The following is a 22,555-nucleotide window of genomic DNA, read 5'->3' as shown; positions in this document are numbered from 1 at the left end:
ATCTAATGATGGAAGTCATTTTTAATCACAAATTATTAAAAAAATAAATATTTATCTTTTCCAAAATCCTGTAATTTTATTACATTTATTCCACACATTTTTCCCAAATTAAATAAAAACAAAAATTGGTCACAAACTCAAGGAAATTTAAATATTGGATATTGTCTGTAACGTCCATTAATTTATGTATATTTATAGAACAGAATAAAGTTTTTTTTTTTGTGTGTTTTTATTGTCATTTTTTTGTTTTTCTCATTTTTTTGTTTTTGTCTGAAATGTGTATTTTTTTTTTCTTTTATGTTTTTGTTGTTTTATGTGTTTTTATGGTTTTATTTCTTGTGTTTTTTGTTTGTCGTATTGTGTGTTTTTGTTGTTTGTTTTTGTTAATTTAATTTAATTCAACTTTATTTATATAGCACAAATTACAACAATAGTCATCTCAAAGCACTATTATTTAGTATATTTCTCTTTATTTTTGTGTTTTTGATGTCGTCGTGCGTTTTTCGTGTCATTTTTTGTTGTTTGTTTTTGTGTAAAATTCTACATATTTTTTTTCTCATTTTGTGTGTTTTTCTTGTCAAATGTCAGCACATAGTTTTCCTATGGAAGCTTAAAAGAGTCATAATTAAATAAATAAAAACAACATTTTGAAATAAATACTATTTTGATAAATAACAGACAAATATATAATATTGGCATTAAATTGTTAAATAAGTTAATATTATTATGAGATACATTTTATTATTCTTTAATATTGAATTATTATTTTATTATAATTAGATATTTCATAATGATTATTTTAACAACATCATAATTCTTAAAATAGTAACTTTTTATTTATTTTCCAAGGACAATATGAAATAAGGACAATATGAAATAAATATTGCTTTTGTTAAAAATGTTTTTTATTTTCTAAAATCTTGGAAAATAAATTAAAAAGTCATTATTTTAAAAAGTACGACATTGTTAAAATAATAATGAAATATACAATTTTAATAAAATAACAATTTTTAGATATTTAAGAATAATAAAACATATTTCATAATAATATTACCTTATTTAACAATTTAATGGCCATTATATTTATCAAAATGGTATTTATTTCAAAATGTTGTTTTTATTTATTTAATTATGACTCTTTTGGGTTTCCATATTTTCCCACGCTTTTATCTAATGATGGCAGTCATTTTTAATTGAAAATTGTTGAAAAATAAATCTTTATTTTTTCCTCAATTATTGTCTGTAATGTCCATTATTTTACGTATATTTATAGGGCAGAATTATGTTAAAATTACTTGTTTTCCCGCCTTAGGGGCCTTATTTGGCCCCTGAACTAAAATGAGTTTGACACCCCTGCCATAGAGGGTAGTCACTATTATATTTTTACATAAGTACACCAATATTTTGACTAAAATGTCAATCAAAAACAATACTTCAGACCAAATACTTTAGTTTTCAGCAGAAAAATGATGGTTTTAGGTTTAGTTCCTGTTTAACAGCTGGTTTTTATTGAAGTGGGCGGATGTTTTGGAGAGTTAGGGCTGGGAATTGTCTGACAGATCTGGCAACCCTGTGTTTGTGAGGAGAAAAGCTTGAAGACACTTCCTGTGTTGTTTGTCAAAGACTCAAAGAGTGGTGAGTAAAGTTGTTCACATTGACTGTTTGGCCACAGGCACAAGTATTTATTCATTTTAATGTGACACGTTTAACACGTGATCATTACTTTATTGTTTGATCCCAACATACAGATTGTAAATCACTAAATACAATGAGAAAACATTGGTGTTTAGCTGCTAAAAGCCGGAAGTGTCTTTGTTTTTCTGACAGTTTCATTCCTTAGTGTGTGTGTGTGTGTGTGTGTGTGTGTGTGTGTGTGTGTGTGTGTGTGTGTGTGTGTGTGTGTGTGTGTGTGTGTGTGTGTGTGTGTGTGTGTGTGTGTGTGTGTGTGTGTGTGTGTGTGTGTGTGTGTGTTTACATATTTATTATAGTTTTTATTATTATTTCCTCTTACTTTAACTACTCCTGCATCAACAAGTTTTGTTTCAAACTGTTCAAATAATTTAATTTATTCTATGTTTTCAATCATTTCTAACTTTTTCACTTTTTTATCAATTTAACTTTTCATTTTCACATCCACATTTTAAACATTTTAAATCTTCAAATTAGAACTTCAGATGTTCATCCATTCTTTAACTGATTTAAACCATTTAACCTTTAACATGTTCAGTTTTCTGTTCACTTTTAGCTAAAACATAAAACACATTTCAACTTTTTTAACCCATTTTAACTTTAGCTAATGTTCAGCTATTGCGAGGATAATGTTTAGCTAACGTTTAGGTCAATGTCAATGCTCGTTTATTGCTAACGCTAGGTTAATGCTAATGTTAGAATAATGCTTATCTAATGCTAATGTTAGAATAATGCTTATCTAATGCTAATGTTAGAATAATGCTTATCTAATACTAATGTTAGAATAATGATTATTTAATGCTAATGTTAGAATAATGCTTAGCTAATGCTAATGTTAGAATAATGATTATTTAATGCTAATGTTAGAATAATGCTTAGCTAATGCTAATGTTAGAATAATGCTTATCTAATACTAATGTTAGAATAATGATTATTTAATGCTAATGTTAGAATAATGCTTAGCTAATGCTAATGTTAGAATAATGCTTATCTAATGCTAATGTTAGAATAATGCTTAGCTAATGCTAATGTTAGAATCTCTAGCTTAGTAAATAAAGAAAACACAATCTGACTCCTAATACCACTGGTTCAGTCAGTGGAATTAAAAATGTAAAATTAAATAAAATATAAATAATAAAAGAGCTAAAATTGGTGGAAAAACATTAAAAATAAACATAAATCAGCTTTTTGAAATGGTTTAGCACAATTTAAAATGTTAATTAATCTTAAAAAAAAGCATCGCTGTTGTGTGATCGGAGGTTAGTAGCATTTAGCGTTAGCATCACAGTTAGTAGCATTTAGCGTTAGCATCACAGTGTGTGGCACTAACTCTCATCCAGTCAGTGTTCTGTTAAACTTCTGAGCTTTGACATCTTTTATCTTCTCTAATATGTGTTTGAACTCTTTATTATGTAACTCAGGTAGCGCTGTCTGTCTCTGACTCATATTATTGGCTCATCATCTCGTGACGTGGAGATGGATCAGGACACGGTGAAGGAACAACATGAGATCCAGACTGAAGCTCAGAGGTGTGTGTGTGTGTGTGTGTGTGTGTGTGTGTGTGTGTGTGTGTGTGTGTGTGTGTGTGTGTGTGTGTGTGTGTGTGTGTGTGTGTGTGTGTGTGTGTGTGTGTGTGTGTGTGTGTGTGTGTGTGTGTGTGTGTGTGAGGATAAGCTATGAATGAAAGTTTATTTTAATTAGTAAATAATGTTTATTTCTATATCACATTTCACAGACAGAGGTCACAAAGTACTTTACATATCAGCTCATTCACACTCACATTCACACACCAATGGGACAGAGCTGCTATGCAAGGTCAACCACTGGGAGCAACTTGGGGTTCAGTGTCTTGCCCAAGAACACATAGACCAGTATAGACCGGGATTGAACCCCCAACCTCTCAATCAGCGGATGACCCCTCTACCACCTGAGCCACGGTCGCCCCAATTAATTAAATTTCATATCAATTAATATTAAAATACTATAAATTATTGTAAACATAATTTTTACAAATGCTACTGTACAACATTATGATCCACACACACACACACACACACACACTCTCTCACACACACACACCGTCATCTCTTCCATTAGCTCATTATCCAGTTTTCTTCTCCATAGATAAATATTCTCTGCCCTGAAATCATGACATTGTTCTCAAACAAAGAAGAGAAGCTAACGTTAGCTAGTTACGCTGCTCGGTCTTTGCTAACAGTGATTAGCATGTGTGCTAACTCCAGCTGCTGTTTAATGAGGCTCTCCTTTGACACAGTTAAAATATAGCAATAAACTTTTGTCTTGTACAGTTTGTATAAAACTTTGTCACTTTTTAGCACAAAATATTTCTAGACAGAGTTTATAAGTTTACTTTTATTCTGTCATCGTCTCACTCACCTCACAGCTGCTCTTTGCAGGCGCGTGCATGTGAGCGTGCACCAGCATCAAATGTGCTGCAGTTTGTACATTTACCACCCAAACATTGATCATTTAAAATCATTCTTGTGGGTGTGTTTTTCAAATGTTGTTTTATAGATGTTCAGAGGTGAGACCACGTCAGAGCTCAGCACTCACACCTCTGTACATTAGTGTTACACTCTCAGTCTGTGTGTGTTCAAGGAAGCAGCTCCCAACTGCTGGACCTGGACCTGGACCTGGACCTGAACCTGGACCTGGACCCAGCTGTGAGTCTTTTGGAAGTAATGAGTCCATGGACAAACTCATTAACTTCAAAGGAGGTCCATCTACTGATCCATGGTAAGTCCACATAACGAAGGTTGTTTATTGTCTTCCTGATGGTCCAGGTTCTTCTCACTCCACACTGATAAAACATCAGTAAACATGACTCAGCACTTTGTTTGTTATTTGAAGTGGTGTTGATGTAAATCTCAGCAAACAGTGGAAATTGATGAAAGAAAGAAAGTGAGTGATGTCCAGGTCATTTGAAACACCAGCATTAAAAGATCTATGCTGACAAAGGTCAAAGAGAAAAGGCTTTGTAGGAATGTCTCCAGTGTGTAGGTGAGTCTTTGACAGCGTGTGATCTTCAGATTTGTGAAGGATTGAAGCCAAATAAAGCCTCAGTCCAACAGACTTGTTCTCCTGTTCAGTGGAAACATGCTGAGATGTTCCACACGTGAGCTGAGCTCCAAAGGCTGCTCCACACTCACTGCACTGTGGCTCTGCAGGACAGCACCCACTGTTACTGATGTTCACATGATGTTAGCATGTTAGCAGAGCTTCCTGTGCTTTCCTCCAGCTGCTCCTCAGCATGTCTGATTGTCTGTGTCTTCTCCACAGCAGCTTGGAGGGTGTGGATGGTTCCTCTGGAGCTGAGCCTGACTCCATCTTTACGGTGTGTACGTCTACAAAGACACTAAACCTGTGTCAGCCTGTGATCAAAGCACTGTGTACTTCTACACACACACACACACACACACACACACACACACACACACACACACACACACGTGTTCATGTTTAGTTTGAATTCAGGTCAAATGTCACGTTATCCACACTTTTCTCTGTTGTTTATTGGGCGGTCGATTAAATCTGGGCTTCTTTTCACAACATTTGTCAAGTTTTTAGAAAATAATCTGAAGAAAACACAATTTAAAAAGTTTCCATTTCGTGGCAACAAAAGTTAAAACGTAAACATTTCAAATAACTCTTGTGTTCCTCACATCATTAGTTCTTTTATTTTGAAAGTGTGTGTGGTTGGTGGAAGCCGGCCCACAACTTTGGCCCCCTGGGACCAACAGTGACGTAAGAAGCCCCCATAAACATGACAAAGCATCATTCTCAGCCAATAGCAACATTCAAATGTAATAGCCAGGTTTCAGCCCATAGAGCACATGTGTCAAACTCAAGGCCTGGAGCCCAAATCTGGCCCTTTGGAGCATCCAATTTGGCCCTCAGGATGAAGTCAAAATTACAGAAAACATGAATAATTGTTAAAAAATACCAAATAATTCAGTTGTAGATATCTCAGACCTTCTAATTACATACATTTAATGAATATTCAGAATATTTACCAGAGAATTTTGTGATTTTTTTTTTTGTTTTATTATTTATGTGTTTTTTTTTAATCTGAGCAGAAAGCAGCAGCACCAGGAGAAGTTCCCTGTGACGTCTGCACTGGAACCAAAGTGAAGGCCCTGAAGTCCTGCCTGGACTGTGTGGTCTCCTACTGTGAGACTCACCTGGAGCCTCATCTGACAGCATCACGTCTGAGAAGACATCAGCTGGTGGAGCCTGTGGAGAACCTGGAAACCAGAATGTGTCCAAAACACAGCAAACCTCTGGAGCTGTTCTGTCAGAGTGATCAGACATGTATCTGCTTGATGTGTTCTGTTTTGGAGCACAAGAGTCACCAGTTAGTTCCTCTGAGAGAAGAGTGTGAAGAAAAGAAGGTGGACCTTAAGCAGATGATCCAGAAGAGACGAGAGAAGCTGGAGGAGATCAGAGAGTCAGTGAGGATCAGGAAGGATGCTGCAGACAGAGGGAAAGCTGAAGGTGTGGAGATGTTCACTGCTCTGATGGAGCTTGTTCAGAGAGGCCTGAAGGAGCTGATGGAGACGATGGAGGAGAAACAGGAAGCAGAAGAGAAAGAGGCTGAAGGTTTGATCAAAGAGCTGGAGGAGGAAATCTCTGAGCTGATGAAGAGAAGCTCTGAGGTGGAGCAGCTCTCCCGCTCTGAAGACCACCTCCACCTCCTCCAACACTTCTGCTCCCTGAAAGCTCCTCCAGCCACCAAGGACTGGACAGAGGTCATGGTCCGTCCATCATCATATGAGGAGACTGTGCTGAGAGCTGTGGCTCAGCTGGAGGACACACTCAGTGACAAGATGAAGAAGATGAAGATGAAGATGATGCAGCAGTTTGCAGTAGATGTGACTCTTGATCCTCTTACAGCTCATCCTTACCTCGTCCTGTCTGATGATGGAAAACAAGTTTATTGCAGTGATGAGCAGAAGAAACTTCCAGACAACATAGAGAGATTTTCTAAATATATTAATGTTTTAGGGAAACAGAGTTTCAGTTCAGGCAGATTTTATTTTGAGGTTCAGGTTAAAGGAAAAACTGAGTGGAATTTAGGAGTGGTTAAAGAATCTATCAACAGGAAGGGAAAGATCACTGCGACTCCTAAGAATGGTTACTGGACTGTGATACTCAGAGATGGAAATGTGTATACAGCACGTGAAGATCCTCCAGTCATTCTACATCTGAAGTGTGTTCCTGAGAAGGTGGGTGTGTTTGTGGACTATGAGGAGGGTGTGGTCTCCTTTTATGATGTAGATGCTGCAGCTCTGATCTACTCCTTCACTCACTGCTGCTTCACTCACAAACTACATCCATACTTTAATCCCTGTTTAAACGATGGTGGTAAAAACTCATCACCTCTGATCATCTGTCCTGTCAATCAAAGTGAATGATCAGTGTCATGATGAAGTCTCTTCAACAATAGATTCAATGGTTCTCTGTGAGTTCTCCAACCTTTGTGCTCCAGGATCCTTTACACTGATTACACAATTATTAACACACACACATGTACAATGTTTCAATGGAACGAAGGAGTTCAGCCAATGATGTGAATCAAACAATCCTGCTCGTTCCTGATCACTTCTGTAAATGTAATGATGTGAAATTTGTTGATTTCTAAATGGAGTCAGTGCTGAGAACATAGTGGGTTTTTTTGTAAAAATATTCTAAACTTGTTGAATTGTACAAACATGTTACATGTTTCATGATTAGTTAAAATGTGTTAGTGGCTTGTAAACTAGGAACATAGTGAATTTCTTTTAAATGTAATGAAAATGAAACAATATTATTACACATCCTAGTTGTTGTTTTTTAAGTCACTACTAGTCTAGGGAGGAGATGAAACTTCACAGATACGCAACAAAAGGACCAGGAAGCTTTTCTTTATTTAGTTTTCTTACAGTTTCAGAGTTAACCTTCCTTAGTATCATTAAATATGTGAGCACACACACCCAGCAGTTGGTTGGTGTGTGTGGGAATGCGGAACACGCATTCCTCAGATTCACATCGCAACTGTCGGATCATGGGATGTGAAGTCTGCTCTTCTCTCACACGCACACTGTTATGGCAATTTTTATATTCATCATCATATCGTCAAATGTATGTTCATGTGTACAATTTGTCATGTTTTAATACATGATGACTCCATTACTCTTTGCACTTTTGAACAGCTGAATCATGTTAGATTAAACAGTACAGATGGTATTGTACTCAGTGCAACACAGAGTCTCTGCTGAAGGCCAAAACTCAAACTCACATGCAGATATACACGAACGCACACACTATCAAGGATAGATAAGAGTGGCGCCCAATCTTCCTCATAATATACACGTCTTCATCATCCTCACTTGTTTCCACTGTTGGGCATCTGACTCCCTCCTTCTCCTTACCTCAGGGTGGAACTTTTCTGTTATCTGTATAAAAGCTTAAGCTGTGAAACTGTTAGTTAGAGCGGGTCTTGCCTTTTTGCTCTGCCACGAGCCTTTTGCCTTTCATTCTTTCAGGATGGAAGCTTCTTTTTTACTCCTTTTTATTTTATTTTATAATAAATCTTTTTTATAAAATCATCAATGCCTCGCCTGGACTCCATCATTCAACCAGAGCAATAAATCATGTCTCCAAATATTTCCCTCTTTTCCAGCAGTCTGAATGTTATTGTTTTTGTATTTCCTCCCCATAATTATTCCACATTTTGTAAAAAGTCAGCTCCAAACGGGACAGTTGGATTTTCCCCGGTACCTGACGTCACCTCCCGTAAACTCCTCCTCCTGACAATCCTGGCTGCCAGCAGGATGGCTCCTCCCTCTCAAACTATCTTACAGCTAAAACAAACTGCGGTTTAGTATAGTATATATGTTATACTTTAAGGTCATATCGGTGATGGCAGCCCTCTCTAAGCACCCTGTGACTCTGCGTTGTGTTTGTTGTTAGTTTGGGGTGGGTGTGATGCAAGAAGACGAAGCACCGGAGACAGGAGTTCAGATTGCGGCTGAGACCAGGAGCTTTTATTTTGGTTGACACTGCTAATAGAATGGCTCCACATCCACGTTTGACACTTTATAAATGACAGCAAACAATCAAAATAGAAAATGAGTGCAAGAATATTCTTGTGCTTAACATAAATTGTATAGAAAAAATTAATAAAATATAAATCTATTATTAAAAATAAAGTTCTGCACATTTTCTTAAAAAAGTACTTATAACATCAGGAGGTAATCAACAAACTTCCAGTTACAATTTATAAATAAAAAAAAACCCTTGTGAAATTAAAAGCTATTTCTAACACATGCACCCTGTTAACACAATGCTAAAGCTAATCTAAAAAGGTGGTTCATTCTTACCACACAAAACACAAGTACAACTGTATAAAACACACACAAATCAGTACATAAGCATCTAACATTAACACATCCAATAAAGTCACTGGCTGTGTGGCCATTTTAAGATTAAACATTTATATTTTACAAAGAGAACAATATACCATGCTCACCTTATAAATGACAGCAAACAGTGAAACAGAATCGCCCCCACGCTCAGATTAACACACTACAGCGCCCTGTGAGGGACAATCTACTTGTACAGCAGGAACTCCAAAACAAATACAAAGCGACACCATGTGGCCGACCTTACATCCACCCCATCTTTACTTGATGGTCATCAAACCACAAGAAATAAAAACAATACCATCCACTAAACACACAAATACTAAATGAATGTTGACTACAATGTGCTTGTGTGTCTCATATCTCTGTTTACTCTCACTCTGTTGCAACATGTGTGCTGCACGTCTTGCGTCTCGCCTTCTGTCACACAGCCCATCCTCTTTTTCTGTCGTCCGACGGTCTGCCTATGGATCATTGACTTGCAATTTCAAACACAGTTGACACAGACGTGGATTTCTCTGAGGGTTCCTCCTTAAACCACTTGGTTTGGTGGAGAAGTTATTTCCACCGACAGTTCCAATTTCCTCGCCTCCAGTTGCCATTGCTCCTACCTCCACACCCTCTTCCTCTGTTTTGGTGTGTTTACCCATTATCTCTGATACAGTACTGTCCGAAACTGCTTCTGAGCTGTCCACTGCTGTATCCGACTTGACCTCTTCTCTCACCACTTTGCCAGCTTGCACTACAGTGTTCTCTGTATCTTCCATCTCTCCTCTTCTCTTCTTTGGAGTCTGGTTGGTCTTCCTCTCATGTCGCGTCACAGTCCTGCTCTACAGGAAGAAACATGCATTGTGTGAGGAGATTGCGGTTAACCACTCTCTCAGTGCCGCCATCTTCTGCTTGCACCACATATACAGGTATGTTAGGATGCTTCTTTACCACAATGTATGGACGAGACTCCCACTTGTCGGCCAGTTTCTGCCGTCCCTCCACATGACACACTTTAACAAGGACGCGCCCTCCTGGGCTGAAAGCTTCACTCTTGGCCTTCTGATCATAGTATTTCTTCTGTTGGCCCTTGGCCTGCCGAGGGGTCTTATTTGCTTGGGCGTAAGCTTGTGATAGACAGTCACGCAGTGTCTAGACATATTCGCTGTACACACAAGGCTCACTACTCATCTCGAGCCCAAAGATCAGGTCAATGGGAAGCCTGGGATGCCTGCCAAACATGAAGTAGTACGGAGCATATCCAGTGAAATCATGGCGCGTACAGTTGTGGGCATGAGTCATCGCATCCACATGTTCATGCCACCTTGGCTTCAGGCTGGGTTCTAGCATCCCTAGCATGTTCATGAGGGTGCAGTTGAACCGTTCCGTGGTCCCATTTCCCTGCGGATGGTAGGGGGTGGTGTGGGGCTTAACAATTCCAGTACACTTGCACAGCTCTTTTACAATAGCACTTTCAAAGTTGTGCCCTTGGTCTGCATGCAATTTTGCAGGAAAGCCAAACCGGCAGAAAAAGTTTTTCCACAGCACCTTCGCCACTTTGCTAGCTTTTTAGTCTTTTGTGGGGTAGGCCTGCGCATAGCGGGAGAAGTGGTCGATAACAATGAGCACATTTTCTATGCCACCCTTTGACTTTTCCAGAGTCAAGAAGTCCACACACACAAGTTCCATAGGGGCATTGCTATGTATACTGATCAGGGGCGCCCTGACACTTGCAGTTGGAGTCTTTCTGAGACATCACTTCTCACACTGCTCACACCAAGCCTTGATTTCCTGGAACATCTGTGGCCAGTAAAATCTCTTCCTTATCATCTGCACTGTTCTTTCAACCCCTAAGTGCCCGGAGTCGTTGTGGAGGGCAGTCTGGACTGGTGCACGTAGCTTCTCTGGTAGTACTAGCTGCTCAACTACCCTTCCTTGAGTGTCTTGGATGCGGCAATACATGATGCCATCCCGAACCACTAACCTCTTCCACTCTTTTAAAAGAAGGCGCTCCCCCACTGACCCTCTCACTGCGGCGAGGCTTCTGGTTCAAACTCTTACAGCGCAAGATGCGGCCAATGACAGGATCCTCTTTCTGCTACTATGTTGTTGGGGTTCTTAGAACAAATGGAGATGGGTGAAAAATAGCATAATACTGGACCTTTATATCAGTTGGAGCTTGATAGTGAAAGACTTTTAAAAATGTCTCCCACTATAAGGCCTTCTGCATGTGCGCTGAGGAATGTATGCATTATAATGGTTGTTTCCTGTAGTGATGGATGTAACATTTTGCCCCATAAGCTCATTTTATATTTCATATTTCATGCACCAAATGTCTTTCTTTGTAAACAAGATTTTTCCTCATCTTTTTCAGTCAATTCAACCGAAATGAATGTAATACAGTAAAGGGATTTCTAAGGAAAAGAAAATCTAAAGCTGATGTTCAATTCCCTTATTACCATTATAAGAACGAAGCGCAGAAGCGGAGCAAAGTGAAGAGTTGTAAGTTTATGTTTTACCCTCCATTTGTCTGTTATTCTGTGTCAGTTAGCAAGATAACTTGAAAAGTTATGAACGGATTTGGATAAAATTTTCAGGAAAATTGATAATCAATCAATCAATCAATCAATCTTTATTTGTATAGCGCCAAATCATAACCAATGGCATCTCAAGGCACTTTACAGTAGAGCAGTCTTAGGGATGGACTCTTCATTTTATGGATACACACATATGCATATATACGTATATACACATACATATGTATCCCACACCCAACATGAATTCATCATGGCGGCAAGGAAAACCTTCTGTTAAGCAGCAGGAACCTTGTGTGGATCCCATTCCTATGATGAACAGCCATCCACGTTATGCTGTGTTGGGTGTGTGCAGAGAAAAGGGTGGAGACAGAGCCGCTGAGTCTCTGTAACTCCACACTGAGGATCCCACGGACCTGCAAGACAAAAGCCAGAAGGAGTACAGGAGCAAACACACAAGGGAAGAAGCAGACATAGAGGGAGTGTTAGAGAGAGGAATGGGACCCTCTCCGGTCCCTCTCTAACCTAAATGACCTCTCTCTTAACGCCCTCTCCAACCTCTCTCCAACCGAGCATGCCAGACCCCCCCACCGGCAGTCTATGCCTATTGCATCTTAATTATGAGCTATGAGCTGGTTCCTAACTAAAAGCTTTATCAAAGAGGAATGTTTTGAGCCTAACCTTAAAGGTAGAGAGGGTGTCTGCCCCCCGAACCGTGGTTGGTAGATGGTTCCAGAGAAGTGGGGCCTGATAACTGAAAGCTCTTCCTCCTATACTACTTTTAGAGATGAATGGAACAACGAGTAGTCCAGCATTTTGAGAGCGTAGTGTTCTGGGGGGATTGTATGGCACTACAAGCTCCTTGAGATAAACTGGTGCCTGTCCATTTAGGGCTTTATAAGTGAGAAGAAGAATCTTGAATTCTATTCTATATTTTATGGGAAGCCAATGCAGAGAGGCTAATACAGGAGTAATGTGATCTCTTCTCCTAGTTTTAGTCAGTACACGTGCTGCAGCATTTTGAACCAGCTGAAGTGTCTTAAGCGACTTGCTCGGGCAGCCTGCTAAAAGAGAATTACAATAATCCAGTCTAGAGGTAACAAAAGCATGGACTAGTTTTTCGGCGTCGCCCTGAGACAGGATAGATCTGATTTTAGCAATGTTACGGAGATGAAAGAAGGCAGTTCTTGAAGTTTGTTTTATGTGAGAGTTGAAGGATAAATCCTGATCAAATAGAACCCCAAGGTTTCTAACAGTTGTGCTTTGTGCCAGAGTAATGCCATCTAGGGCAGTTAGGCTAGCATAGGTTTCTCTAAGGTGTCGCGGGCCCAGTACAATGACCTCAGTCTTGTCTGAGTTGAGAAGAAGAAAATTTTGGTCCATCCAGGCCCTAATGTCCTTTAGACAGGCCTCAAGTTTAGATAGCTGATTTGTCTCACCTGGCTTCATTGATACATACAGTTGGGTATCATCAGCATAGCAGTGGAAGTTAACAGAGTATTTTCTCATAACATTACCAAGGGGGATCATATAGATACAGAAGAGGATTGGACCCAGCACAGAGCCCTGAGGAACCCCGTAGCTTACTTTAGTGTACACAGAAGACTTATTATTCACGTGTACAAACTGGTACCTATCAGATAGGTAGGACTTAAACCAGTTTAGGGCAGTCCCTGTGATTCCAAGTAATTTCTCTAATCTCTCTAGTAGAATATAGTGATCTATAGTGTCAAAAGCTGCACTAAGATCTAATAAAACCAGCACTGAGAGTCGTCCTTCATCTGAAGCCCAGAGTAGATCATTAGTTACTTTAACTAAAGCAGTCTCTGTGCTGTGTTGAGCTCTAAAGCCTGACTGGAAGTCCTTGAACAGGCTGTTGTTTTGAAGAAATTCACAGAGCTGAGCTGCCACAACTTTCTCAAGAATCTTTGAAATAAAAGGAAGATTAGATATAGGCCTGTAGTTTGCTAAAGTGCTGGAATCAAGAGTAGGTTTTTTGAGAAGGGGTTTGATTACAGCTACTTTAAAGGACTGTGGCACGTAGCCTATTGATAGGGATATATTTATTGTCTCCAACAAAGATGGGCAGACTAGGGGAACAACTTCTTTAAACAGCTTAGTTGGGATCGGATCTGAAAGGCAGGTCGATGGTTTGGAGGATGAAATAATAGAGTTAAGTTCCTGAAGTCCTATATGTGTGAAACAGTTTAGGTTAGGCCTATTTACATTTAATGGTACAGCAGGCCCAGGTGAAGGCAGGGAGTGGCTAATTTTATCTCTAATCTTGGGAATTTTATCGTTAAAAAATGTCATAAAGTCCTCACAGCTGAGGGCTAGAGGAATCATGGGCTCAATAGAGCTCTGACTTTGTGTTAGCCTGGCTACAGTGCTGAAAAGGTACCTCGGATTATTTTTATTTTCTTCAATTAGTGAGGAGTAGTATGTAGATCGACTATGTCGTAAGGCTGTCATGTATTTACGATGGCTTTCTTGCCAGAGTATTCGTGACTCCTCTGTTTTATTGGAGCGCCACATTCTCTCTAATTTACGGGTTGTTTGTTTGAGTGTGTGAGTTTCAGAGCTAAACCACGGAGCTTTCCTCTGACGTTTAATAGTTTTTTCCCTCAATGGGGCAATTGAGTCCAAGGTGGATTTTAGTAGACTAGCAGAGCTATCGACAAGCAGATCCAGTTGAGAGGGGTTATAATTAATGTCATAGTTATTTATTGGATGGTGCACTGAGTGTAAGGCAGCAGGAATGGCCTCTTTAAATTTAGCCACAGCACTGTTGGACAGATTTCTACTCCTAACTATTTTATTGCACAGTGCGAGATCCTCTAGGATAATGTTAAAAGATATTAAAAAGTGATCTGATAGCAGAGGATTTTCAGGGTAGACTTTTAGTTCATTAATATCAAGGCCATATGTTAGAACAAGATCAAGAGTATGATTTAAACGATGAGTAGCTTCATTAATAGTTTGAAAAAAGCCAAATGGGACAAGGAGCAGGTGATTAAATGTTGGTGATGTTCTAACTACCAAAATAATATATATATATATGTAATGTAGTGTTTTGATCATATAGGCGGGGTATGTTGTGTCCCAATTTTGTTGAATTTATTTTGCATGTGATCTAAATGTCAACTTATGTCTTTCTAGACATTTAGATGTTTCATAATTTTATGCCATGAAACAAAATAAAGAAAAGTGTTTTTCAATTTCAAAACTACTGTAAGTGTTTATTTTGCACACTTATGTTATTGGCATATTTAATTTCATGCACGGCAACATGAATGTTTAGTTTGGGCCTGCGGCCCTTCACCGTGGTTCACCCCAGCTTTAGATACTGGTTCAGATTGTGGTGTGTGCAGTTTCCTATGTGGCCACTAGGTGTCGGCCTTTCTCTCCTAACTCAGGTCTGTCGCCTGCTTCTGCTGTTGGGGTCAGGTGATTGGTGTGCACACCAGGGTCGCCATGGCATGTCTGGTATGTGAACACACACACACACACACACACACACACACACACACACACACACACACACACACACACAGTGTGTAAGTTCTCACAGAAGGTCTGACCCTGCTAACAAAGTGGGGCTGATTCTCATCCAACTACAGAGGTTTGACATCAGAGATGGTTTTTAGGTGGCGCTCTTCGTTGGGTTGGATATGGTGTTCATAGAGGATCACATTTCTTCTTCTGTGACCGTGGATTCAGGTGCTAAAGTCTCTCACTGTGGTGACGTCTCCATCCTCCACAGCTCAGTGCTTCTGACCGAGACGAGGCCATAAATCACTTTCACACATGCTCAGTCATAGCCACGGTTCATGCAACGCATTCATATTGAACCACAGATTGAAGATAGTTTGTGTGCAGTACTAAGTTTGTTGACTAAAAAAAAATTGCCATTGTTTTCGTCATTTTTTAAGTGATAATAGTGAGACTGACTATTTTTTTTTTTAAAAAAAAAAGAAAAATGAATCAAAACCATATTAAATTATATTGATATTTCTGTTAACTAATTAAAGCAAAACTATAAAATGTTGATGACAAAATGTTACGCAACTCTTATGCATTGATCTCATCCATTCTGTGTTTACAAACATTAATACCATCACATTTCAGGTTGATCAATGCTAATCAAATCTATAAAAAAAAATGCATAAACTCGTGTTTTATATTTTAGTCGACTATATCTATAACAGGTTTCGTCGACTCAAATCTTGATGTAATTTAGTTGCTAAAACTAGGCTATGACTGAAATAGTCCTGATGACTGAGTTGTGTTTTAGTCAAAACACTAAAACTACAACTAAATCAAAATTAACACTACTTTTGTGTATTTTTTTCATTTTGTTTTGAGTTTTTTCTGTTTTGTGTATTTTTGGAGTTTTATGTAAATTTTGTCATTTTCTGTATATTTGTTGTTTTGTGCATTTTGTTATTATGCTGTGTTTTTGTTCTCAGTTTGTGTTCTACAGTCCAATGAATGACCTACATACTGCAGCTACCAGAGGTGAAAGTGTACTGAGCTGAGTGTAATTCCTGCTGGTTACCTAGGTAGCGACGTGCATATACCTTGAAGTGGGTTGCATGGTAAAACGTGGCGAGCCATCCAGGAGTCGAACGCACAACGGACTCCGTGCGAACTGTCCACGCTCCTCCGACCTCATATACTCTCGCGGACTTGGAGCGGAACGTCACATAGTGGTTTCCTGTGAAATTTCCTGAAAATCCTACATTTCCCAGAATCCTTTTCCCTCAATCCTACAGTTTCCACAATCCTTTGCATGCTGTTTATATTTTCAGTCATGGCATCCTACACTGACAACGAGGAAGAGGAGCTCCTCGTGTTGCTTGTCCCATCTCCACTTCTCCCTTTCATTTTTGGTTTGGCTTTAATAAATCTGTCGCTCATATACTTCCATCTCCCTCTGCACGCTGCCTCCTCCTTCCCCAGTGTGGATGCAATCTCTTTCCAAGAGTTGCTGCTTCTCTGGAAGTCATTGTATTCTTTCAAGGAGGTGTCGAAAAGGGTTAAATACAGGTCGGTGTTACATTTAATGCAGGTCAATACATGCCGAGCAGTGTTTTGTGTGACACCAGGTACACCAGGCGGCAGTAAAATGTGAGCTCTGCAGATGATTGGCCTGGCGGACTCCCGCTACGCTGATGTACGTCCGAGTATGTTTGAGCCTTAATGTTAAAGTTAACGGGCTTAGTTATATTTTTTGTGAATTATATTCTGTAATTAATTAATCATAATTAACGCGTTAAAGTCCCAGCCCTAGTTTTTACATTTGTTCTCCTGTCTCCACAGTTTAATATGTTGGTGTTTCTGTTCTGCTCAGGACTCAACACTTGCAAAAGCCCAAAGTTTCTTGTAATCAGTTTAAAGTGTTACATTTACAGTCTTAATATTTGATTTATTCAAATACATGAAAACCAGGATTTCGTCCACTTCCTTATAAGGTGTGTGTTGTTGTCATGGATACGGGCTGTAGATTTATGAATGAGAACATTAGTGTTGACATTAGTTGTTAGGTGCTCTCTCTAAGCAGCACACATACTGCGAGCCTCGTGATGACCGTTAAGTGTCGGGTTCATTAAAGCTTTCAGCTGACCAGAGTAGCTTTTACTGGTTTCACTGGAGCCAGAGTGGGCAGAGAGTAGCTAACAAGCTGTCAGCGGCCACGTCGTTTCCACTGGGAAGGATTAGAGAGACGCACTGCAGCAAAACAACAAGTGGCTCTTAAAGGAAGTAAACACAAACGGCGCGGGCAGCGAGTGGGTACGTCCATAGTCCCCCTATCTCCTTTCCTAACAACTTTTCCTTACCCTGTGACATCATCCACAGGGTGTTAGGAGACTTCCTAAAGGAGTTAGGGAAAGGCCATTGCACTGTTTTGACAATCAGACGCACTTCCATGAGGTGACGTAATAATCTGACGACGGCGAAGGTTTAGTGATGAAAAAACTACAAATTTCCTAAGATGGACAAAAAGCACATTTATAACACTTTTTTTGTGGGTCAGCCTTATCTGGGGTGTGTCTGGATAGTCCCTCGTATCTCCTTTCTTATCAACTTTTCTTTAACTCCCTGGAAATGTTTAAGTGGCAGCCATGATAAAGAGCGTTCCAATTTTCTAAAAGCTAAGGAAAGGACGCTCAATACTTCGTTTATATCCTCCTTTAGCCTAGGAAACACTGATGCATCCTTTACCAAAGGATACCATATAATGCTGACCCACAATTCCTTGCGGCAACAACATTTAAGGGGACCCACTCATCAGGGTGTTCATGGATATATATTCACAAAGACATAAAACAGAGCCCTCTGTAGTTCAAGAAAAAGGGATCAGAGACATTTTTAGCCACAATATGTTTTATTCAACATATTTCCTTCACCAAGGAATGCTTTGTGTGGTTGTACGTTTGTATGCCGACAACGTTATGTTAACCTATATCTTGCATAAATGTAACAATTTTATAAAATCCTACTTGTTTAGAATTATTGCTGATTTGTGAGTGTGAGCAATAATTCTCATTGTGACGTTCTTTTAGTTTCACTTGTTCCTCGTAGCCTGGTAGCCTCTTTTCCTTTGATTTACATTCAAAACCAAACATTTGAGATTATATCAGCGGTTAGAGGCACAGTGGAAAGTGTTATAAATGTGCTTTTAATTTATTTTTGGAAATGTGTAGTTTTTTCACCACGGCAGACGTCACTAACCTTTGCGGCCGTCAGATTATTAGTGTTCATCAAAACAACGTGATGGCCTTTCTCTAACTCCTTTAGGAAGTCTCCTAACACCTTTCCTTAACCCTGTGGCATCATCCACGGGATAGGAGGCACTATAAGGTGTGTGTGTGTTTTTCCCGCTGTTGTTCTCTGACGGGAGCGTAAACATCTGCTTCATGTTCACCACTAAACAACCATATTGACCTTATAATCTGACTTTTGTGTCTGTGAAACTGTATGAAAGTAAAGAAATGTGCTGATTAGAGACAGAAATACCACATTTTCCTCGGTGCTGAAAATGCTGTTTTGGTGCCTGAAGCATCAACACTGACGACTTTATTACTAACATCGATATGTTGTACGTTAGAGCTGGGTCACGTGAGCCACAATCTTTTCTTCATGATCTGCAAAGTTTTATACACATTTTATCAACAACAGCTGCACAATATCCACATTTGACCCACTTTAGTCTGTAAAGGACAGCACGTGTGAGTAATTTGTGTGGCGTAGCTTGTTTTCAGGCCAGAGCTGGAACAACCTTCAGGGTCCAACACAACACAATACACAAATTAACTAAAAAAAAAAACACAAAAAATTCCACAAAAGTACAAAATACAACATAAATGCACAAAATAAGCATACAAACTCACAAAATGACCAAAAAAATACACAAAACAACATTAATGCAAAAACCAAAGGAATAGAACAACAAAAATACACAAAGTGAATCACAAATAATTGATAAATGCTGACTACAACAAAGCTACAGCATCAAAAACACACCAAAAAACACAAAATAACTTTCAACAAAAACAACAACAAATTACACAGAAAACATGCAAAACTAAAATGAAAAAGAGTTACTCATCACTAGGGGTGGGAACCTCTGGGTACCTCACGATATGATACGATACGCGATACAAAGCTCACGATAATGATATCTATGACATAACAAGAAAAAAAAGATTAGGTGAAAAAATACAATTTTTATTTTACATCTCTGAAAGACAATAAATTGAAAAAGTGTCCTATGAACAGTGACACTATTTTAGTGCCACATTTCTGTAAATAAGTGTCAATATACCAATGTAAACAAATAATTATCTCTAATAGTGCTTTATGTAAACAAAAAATAGGGTGTTTCTTACCAGTGACACCAGTATAGTGCAATATTCCAGTAAACAATATATTGGTTCCTTTTCTGTGAAGACGTACCTGCACATTTTAGTGAAAAATCAGAAAAGGTTTTTTGGAAAAAAAAATGAAGAAAACTACAAAAATACACTAAAAAGCACACAGAACCACAAATTAATGACATAAAAATGACACAGCAAACATACAAAACTAAAACAAAAAAATACACAAAATGACTCGGAAAAAACTGAAAAATACTCATCACTACAAAAAAATTAAGAAAACGGCATCAAAAAAAATACTCAAAAAGCACACAAAGCATTCACTTACAACATGAAAATGACACGAAAAAAAAAATACACAATAGGACAAAACAAAAACACACAAACCCTTTGATCTTTCTTGTAAAAATGTTTAAATTGGTCATTGTAAATGCTGACATTATTCCATCTTTTTATTGTTACATTTTCTTTTCTTAAGTTGATTTTCTTATTCATTCATTCATTCTTTTTTCATGTATTTATTTCTTTTCTTTTTTCCTGTTGATTGATTTGACAATTTGTGTTAAATTGGATGTTGAGTGACGTAAAGTGATCAAAGTCAGAGTTCAAACATCATCTGCTGTAAAATCAATCGTTCCTCTGATCCTCTGCATTCACACACACACACACACACACACACACACACACACACACACACACACACACACACACACACACACACACACACACACACACACACACACAGCCACATCTGCCTCAGTCTTTGAAGTGTTTGTGCTTTGAAGTGGTTTTTCTCTGCTCGGAGCGTAGAAACACACACACTCGCTGGTATTGAAATGAGCCGCACATGCAGAGTAAGTTTTCTCTCTTCTTCTACTTCTCTAATGAAAGTCCAGCATCCCTCCATCCTCTGTTCTCCCTGTAGTGCAGGAGGTGGGAGTGAACTTTTATGTCGTTTCTCTTATTTTTTAGAATTTGTATTTTTGACATTTGCATCATTTTCCATTTCATTTGTTTTATAATGTTTGTGTGTTTTCATGCTACTCGTGTGTCTTTTGCAGTGATCGTGTGTGTGTATTTTTTAAGGCTCATTGTGTGTGTGTTGTGGTGGAGAACCTTGCGTGGTCCAATGATCCTAAAATTGATGCCGTCGGGAGCCTAGCTCCTGGTAGGTTCAACCAAGGCGGTAAGGTCGAAGGTGAGGTTCCAGATGAAGTGTGATCCAAAGACCTCAACGGTAGAAGTGGCGAAGTCCTGTGGCGATCAGGAAGTGATAACGGGGGCTGGACAGTGAAGTCCGGCAGTTCCTAGCCACAACCTGGCACACAGGCGGTGGGTGTCAGATTCAGTCTTTAAGTTCTTGGACTGAGGCAAAAAGAGCTTCTCGGCAGCTGTACCCATGACTAAGCAGTCCTTTTGAGGATCCACTCTGGTCACCCCAGTAGGGGAGGGGGTTAGAAAAAGCACCCTAAAAATTTTTTGTCTGGAATACCGCATCCAGAGGGATCACCACCATGCGGTCAGAAAAACAGAAGACAGTTATACATTGGAGCCTGGAATGTGCGGACCATCACGGACAACCAAGCCAATGATCGACCTGAAAGACAGACTGCTATCATCTCCAGAGAACTAAGGAAATTCCAGATCGACTTTGCAGCACTCTCTGAGGCCCGACTGGCTGATGAAAGGCAGCTGAAAGAGGAAAAAGGTGGATATACTATCTTTTGGAAAGGAAATCCTGTAAATGAGTCACAAATACATGGTGTGGGTTTTGCTATTAACTGCCTTATCAACCACCTACATGAACTCCCTGTGGGGATCAATGAGCGCCTAATGACCATACGCCTTATGCTTGCCAGCAGTCAGATGGTCACAGTCATTAGTGCCTACGCACTAACACTTGATGCACAGGACGAAGTTAAGGACTCCTTCCATGCTGACCTGGACAAAATTCTATCTGAAGTCCCCAAGGAGGACAAGTTAATCCTACTTGGAGACTTCAATGCCAGAGTGGGAAGAAATCACCACCTATGGAGGGACACGCTGGGGAGAGACGGGGTCAGAAACACAAACTCCAATTGTACACTACTGCTAACCAAGTGCTCAGAGCACAACCTGGTTATCACCAACAAACTTTTCCGCCAGAAAACTAAGTTAAAAACATCATGGATGCATCCTCGCTCCAAACTGTGTCATCTCGATGACTACGTCATTGTCCGCTCCAAAGACCGCCGTGAGGTCTTTAACACCAGAGCAATGCCTAGAGCAGACGACTGCTGGACCGACCACCACCTCATTCTCTTTATCATGTCGATATGCTTAATGCAGAAAAGATGGAGGCAGATAAGACAGAGCAGGCCAAAGTTTAACATTGAGCTGCTGGGTGACACCACCTACCAACAAGAGCTACAGTATGCTCTTAGCACAACGTTGCCCAAACAGTGTCCTGTCCAAAGGATACAGAAAAACACTGGAGCACACATTCCATGAATTCCTGCAAAAGCATCCTCGGTCACAAAAAGCGGAGACATCAAGACTGGTATGATGAGAATGACACTGAGATTCAGCAACTAATTGACACCAAGCGGCAAGCTTTCATCACCTGGCAAAATGACATCCATTGCAAGCCAAAAAGAGCACCCCATGCCAAAGCAAAGGCAGTCATCCAAAACGTAAATTAGGAAACTGAAGAACTAGTGGTGGACAAAGAAGACTCTGGAGATCGATCAGCTTGCTGACTCTGGTGACACAAGAGGTTTCTTCGATGCCATAAGAGCGATATACTGTATGTCCCCAGCTGCCGCTGACTAACCCCCCTTTGCTCTAAGGTTGGTCTCTTGCTGCTGGAGGACAAGGAGGAAATTGCAAATAGGTGGAAGGAGCACTATGAGGACCTCTTAAACAGGGATACCATTCTTGAGATGGAGGCTCTTGAACAACTCCCTCAACGGCCCATAGTAGAAAGCATGGGAGGACCACCCAGCCTGGATGAGGTGCGAAAGGCCATTAGGAAGATGAGGAACAACAAGGCTGCGGGACC

The 22,555-nt window shown here is 39.6% G+C and overlaps 1 protein-coding gene and 1 long non-coding RNA gene across 2 annotated transcripts; both read left to right on the top strand.

Moving 5' to 3' along the window:
* Positions 1-1,575: 1,575 nt before the first annotated feature.
* Positions 1,576-4,368, top strand: LOC114480320 (uncharacterized). The gene is made up of 3 exons (XR_003676084.1): positions 1,576-1,635; positions 3,111-3,218; positions 4,309-4,368. It is a non-coding gene; the product is annotated as an uncharacterized LOC114480320 (long non-coding RNA).
* A 643-nt stretch (positions 4,369-5,011) lies between these two features.
* Positions 5,012-7,831, top strand: LOC114480318 (E3 ubiquitin-protein ligase TRIM21-like; the record flags this gene model as incomplete). The annotated part of the gene is made up of 2 exons (XM_028474348.1): positions 5,012-5,044; positions 5,787-7,831. Coding segments are annotated over 2 exons (1,371 nt in total), but the record flags the coding sequence as incomplete, so codon positions are not given.
* Between the last annotated feature and the right edge of the window lie 14,724 nt (positions 7,832-22,555).

This window comes from Gouania willdenowi, chromosome 18 (assembly GCF_900634775.1).
Source record: "Gouania willdenowi chromosome 18, fGouWil2.1, whole genome shotgun sequence".
NCBI lineage: Eukaryota > Metazoa > Chordata > Actinopteri > Blenniiformes > Gobiesocidae > Gouania > Gouania willdenowi.
Note: the sequence above shows the minus strand (reverse complement) of the source record. Positions and strands in the feature narration are given on the sequence as shown.